The sequence below is a fragment of the Coffea eugenioides genome, chromosome 7 (genome assembly GCF_003713205.1).
Source record: "Coffea eugenioides isolate CCC68of chromosome 7, Ceug_1.0, whole genome shotgun sequence".
In the NCBI taxonomy this organism is placed as follows: domain Eukaryota; kingdom Viridiplantae; phylum Streptophyta; class Magnoliopsida; order Gentianales; family Rubiaceae; genus Coffea; species Coffea eugenioides.
Genome location: NC_040041.1, coordinates 34621205 through 34625577, shown reverse-complemented (window position 1 = coordinate 34625577; position 4373 = coordinate 34621205). Strand labels below are relative to the sequence as shown.

The window sequence follows — 4373 nt, the reverse complement described above, 5'->3', positions numbered from 1 at the left end:
CAGAATTGTTGTCAAAAACAGGTTTGTGTTACGGGTCCCATTTCGAAGGTGTTGCATCATACTAGGCCTACCCTTGGCACAAAAAGGGTCTCCCCAATAGGACATGCATCCGAATTGTTTGGATATTTACTAACTCTTGTTTTTTTTTCTTTTCTTTTTCTTTATTTTACTTTGGTAAAAAGCTAAACGAGGGCTAAAATCTAAAGGCACTTCCTTTCCAAATTCTCAGGTAGAATTTTAAACATAGCTTCTCGACGAAGCCCCATTATAACGCGATCCCGAAGTAAGGCCCAAAGGAATCGTGTAGACATGAGTACCCAGCAAGAGTCATCGGAAAAGACCGTTGCAACGACCCAGCCGGAGATTGCAAGTCCCGGGGTTCAGTTGACCGAATTGCTCACTAAATTTGGGGAGATGGCATCTGAAATGGCCGCCCAAAAGAAACTGATCGATGAGCTCGTTAGTAGCGGAGTGCAACCCGAGTCTCCGCCCATCAAACAAACACAATCCGAACCATTTGTTATTCCGCCAATTCAAACCACGTTACCATTTGTTATTCCTCCAATTCAAACCACGTTTGAGGGAACTTTCAACCCGCAATATGCTTATACTCAAAATCCTCCTTTCTATCCCCCTTATGGGCAAGGATTCCAGCCTCAGGGTGATCCAAACATGCATGTAAATCCACCGACTTTTTTCCAAACTACCGCAGAGCCTGTTGTGCCGGAGCACGTTTTTCAAAACAAGCCAGAAATGGGAGAGTCATCTGCCCCGGTTGATCTAAAGTTGCTTAAGCGATTGGATCGTTTCGATGAATTCATCCGCAAGAGCCAAGGTTTAAGCAAGCAAGGGGTGCTGGACTACGATGATTTGTGCCTATTTCCAAACGTACAACTGCCGGTGGGGTTCAAGACCCCGAAGTTCAACAAATATGATGGTACCAGCAACCCTAAAACGCACCTGCGCTTGTTTGCTAACAAGTTGGGCAAGCCAGTGGATGACGAGAATTTGCCGTTGAGATTATTTCCAGAAAGCTTAGAAGGGGATGCTCTCGATTGGTACTCCAACCTAAAGCCAGAGGAAGTGAAGACCTGGCTCGATCTGTCCAATGCCTTCATTCGACAATATGAGTATAACTGTGAGCTAGCGCCAACCCGGACTACTCTGGAAGGAACGAAAAGGAAGCCTTCTGAGGACCACAAGACCTATGCTAAGAGGTGGAGAAAGGTAGCTGCTAAGGTCGAGCCACCAATGACCGAGGATGAAATCATACGTACTTTCATAAAGGCCCATGATCCGCCGTACTTCGAAGAGATTTTCCGTATGACCGGATGTTCGTTTGCTGCAATTGTAAATAAACTTGAAGAATTTGACGACTTTGTAAGAGCTGGGAAAATTGTTAATGTATCTGCCCTGAAATCGCAAGTAGAAGCTTTGCAAGGGCGAGGAAGCAGTGAAAAGAAACCACCATTCAAAAAGAAAGAAGGAGATACAACCTTTGTTTGGAACCACAACCTTTCACCCCGACCCCGATGCCAACACAACCCAACCTACCAACAACCTTACCCTTACTACTATTCAAGCCCAAACCATGTATATACTACCAATATCCACCACCCTCGACCTCGCCCAAACTATACTAACCCACCTTCAGCCCCTTTCCAAATTTCCCAACCAAATCCACCCCAAAACCGACTTCGTCCACCATATAACCCAAGATTTCCTCCTCCAAATAGACCTGTTTACAATCATCCTCAACCTCATGAACCTTACAACCGACCCCCAAGCCGTACTTTTACCAATTTAGGTAGGCCTTTAGACCAACTGTACGACCAGTTAAAGGCCTCCGGAAAAATTGGTACAGTACCACCTCCTACCTATCCGTATGGCATGCCCGCTTGGTATAACCCGCAAGCTGTTTGCGCATATCATTCAGGGGCACCTGGGCATGCAACTTTGGATTGTAAGGCGCTAAAGCATAAAGTTCAGGATATGGTTGAGTCTGGAGAAATCGTGATCAGAAAGAGGGAGCCGCAAGGGCCAAACGTAAATCAAAACCCCTTGCCAGAGCACGTTGGGGTTATTATGGACGATGCGGAGTACGAGGAACAAATTAAGAAATTGGCAATAGAAGCTGAAGTGTTTGGGGTCACGGACCGACCGTTTGTCATAGAGTTGCCATTCGAAGAAGATAACAAGCCTTTTGTCTTAGATCTCACGCCAGCGGAGAATGAAGCTTTGGAACCAGTAGTCATCGAATTCCCGAAGCAGGAGCCCGTATTAAGTCTGCAACAAGTGCCGTGGAATTACGATGAGCCTAGCGTACAGATCGGGGAAAATTCAACTGCAAAGAAGGAAGTGTCAGTAGTTACTAGATCGGGGAAAACTGTAAATCCATTTGAGACTACTACTCCAATTCAAGCCAATAGTTCTGAGCCACCCCTCAAACCAACAATTACCGAGAAAGAAGCCGTGGATTTCCTTAAACGATTCCAGAGAAGTGAATACAACATAGTGGAAAAGCTAAGCAAATCACCTGCCCAGATAACCATGTTGGACCTACTTTTCTCCTCGGACGTGCATAGGGATGCATTGATCGATGTATTAACAAGAGCTCAAATTCCGAGAGACATTTCTGTTGATAATTTTTCAAACGTGGTGGGGAGTGTATTATTCAAGAAGCAAATTGCTTTTTCTGATGATGAATTGCCGACGGAGGGCATTGGACATAATAAGGCGTTGTACATAACAGTGAGGTGCAACGGAAAAATGCTGCCTAAGGTGTTAATCGATAATGGATCCGCACTGAATATCTGTCCGTGGAGTACCTTAGAGAAACTAGGATTGCAAGACGTCAAGCTGAGGCCTTCAGGGACTATCGTTCGAGGGTTTGATGGAGCTCAAAGGGAGCCGATAGGAGAGGCAGATTTAGTAATCGAGATGGGGCCCGCCCAGTTTCAAATAACTTGCCAAGTCATGAACTTCCCGAGCATTTATAATATCTTGCTTGGAAGACCATGGATTCACAAGTCTGGGGCCGTGCCGTCTTCGTTGCATCAATTACTCAAGTTCGTGGTAAATGACAAGCTAATCACTATCTTTGCTGAAGAGGACTGCCTGGTGATCACCGATTCTGGAGTTAAAGAGGAGGGTAGTCAAAGTGTTACCATGTCCCCTCACAGCACATCCGATATAGTCTCCGTAAGTTGGATAACCACGGAGGAACAAACTCCCTCAAAAGCCAGTGTAATGATGGCTAGAGAAATGATTCGTGGAGGATACAAATTCGACAAGGGTTTGGGGCGTGAACTGCAAGGGATCCTGAAGCCAGTGAAGATAGTAGAAAAGAGAGATACCTTCGGTTTGGGTTTCAGACCAACCGCCAAGGATTTCAAGGAGATGAAAGAGCGTAAAAGAGCAGAAAAGGAGGGCCGGCAAAGGGTTTTCGATATTCCACCACTGTGGTATACTTTTCCCCGGCCAACTGAAATAATCACATCAGAGGGTAATTCAACTGAAGAAATCGAGAATAGTTTGTCCCAATTGTTCGTTGGGGCAATATTTGAAGACAATTTCCCGAGCGAGGCCGAATTTCCTGACATCCCTGAGGGGTCTATTTCTAATTGGACTGCCGAGTTCCTGCCTGTTCAGAAGGAGTTTCGGTAAATGTAGGGGGTTTGTCATTCATATGGATTCATGGAAAAATACTTTTGCATCTGTAAATAGTTAATGAAAGCATCTTTACTTTTGGCTAAAATTTGCATATGTAAATATTGTTTCCGTTTGCTTTCTTTTGTTTTGCTTTCAATCAATGGTTTTATGAAAATGCACAAGTTGTTCTTGACATGTTGTTGTTTATTCGTTTGTTTATATTCATATTGCTTGTTTCATTTGTTTGTTGTATGTTTATTTGCTTATTGCCCCACATTCGTTAATTCTTTCAGATGGCCAAAAATAAAACTGTTTGACCCGTTGGATATTACTATTTTGGAATTCGATAATGGCAATCTCTATATCACTCACGACTTGGAGGTCTGTGAATCCGAGCTTCAAAGCGAGAGTGATAATGAGGAGGTGTTCGATTCTTTTGCAAAGGACTTTGAACAATATGAGGAAAAACCGAAACCGAACCTGGAAGAGACAGAAACAGTAAACATTGGCACTAAAGATGAAGTTAAGGAGGTGCAGATTAGTATTCATTTGAATAAGAGCCAGAAAAAGGAAATGCTTGAGTTCTTGACTATGTTCCAGGATGTATTTGCGTGGTCCTATGATGATATGACTGGTATTTCAACTGACGTGGTAGTGCACCGGTTGCCCACAGACCCTTCTTTTCCACCCGTAAAGCAAAAACCCAGAAAATTCAAACCAGA

At 44.1% G+C, this 4373-nt stretch overlaps 1 protein-coding gene across 1 annotated transcript; it reads left to right on the top strand.

Moving 5' to 3' along the window:
• The first annotated feature begins 309 nt into the window (after positions 1 to 309).
• LOC113777282 lies at positions 310 to 3666 on the top strand. The gene is made up of 3 exons (XM_027322319.1): positions 310 to 459; positions 655 to 937; positions 1148 to 3666. The coding sequence occupies exons 1-3, from the start codon at positions 310 to 312 to the stop codon at positions 3664 to 3666; spliced, it is 2952 nt and encodes a 983-aa protein (XP_027178120.1).
• The last annotated feature ends 707 nt before the right edge of the window (positions 3667 to 4373 follow it).

What these genes read in the sequence shown, in the direction of transcription:
- LOC113777282 (XM_027322319.1), top strand. Translation starts at nt 310, where the DNA reads ATGAGTACCCAGCAAGAGTCATCGGAAAAGACCGTTGCAACGACCCAG. An exon ending in AGAAACTGATCGATGAGCTC is followed by an intron (nt 460 to 654) that starts GTTAGTAGCGGA and finishes CAAGGATTCCAG; the next exon opens with CCTCAGGGTGATCCAAACAT. An exon ending in GAAGTTCAACAAATATGATG is followed by an intron (nt 938 to 1,147) that starts GTACCAGCAACC and finishes ACTGTGAGCTAG; the next exon opens with CGCCAACCCGGACTACTCTG.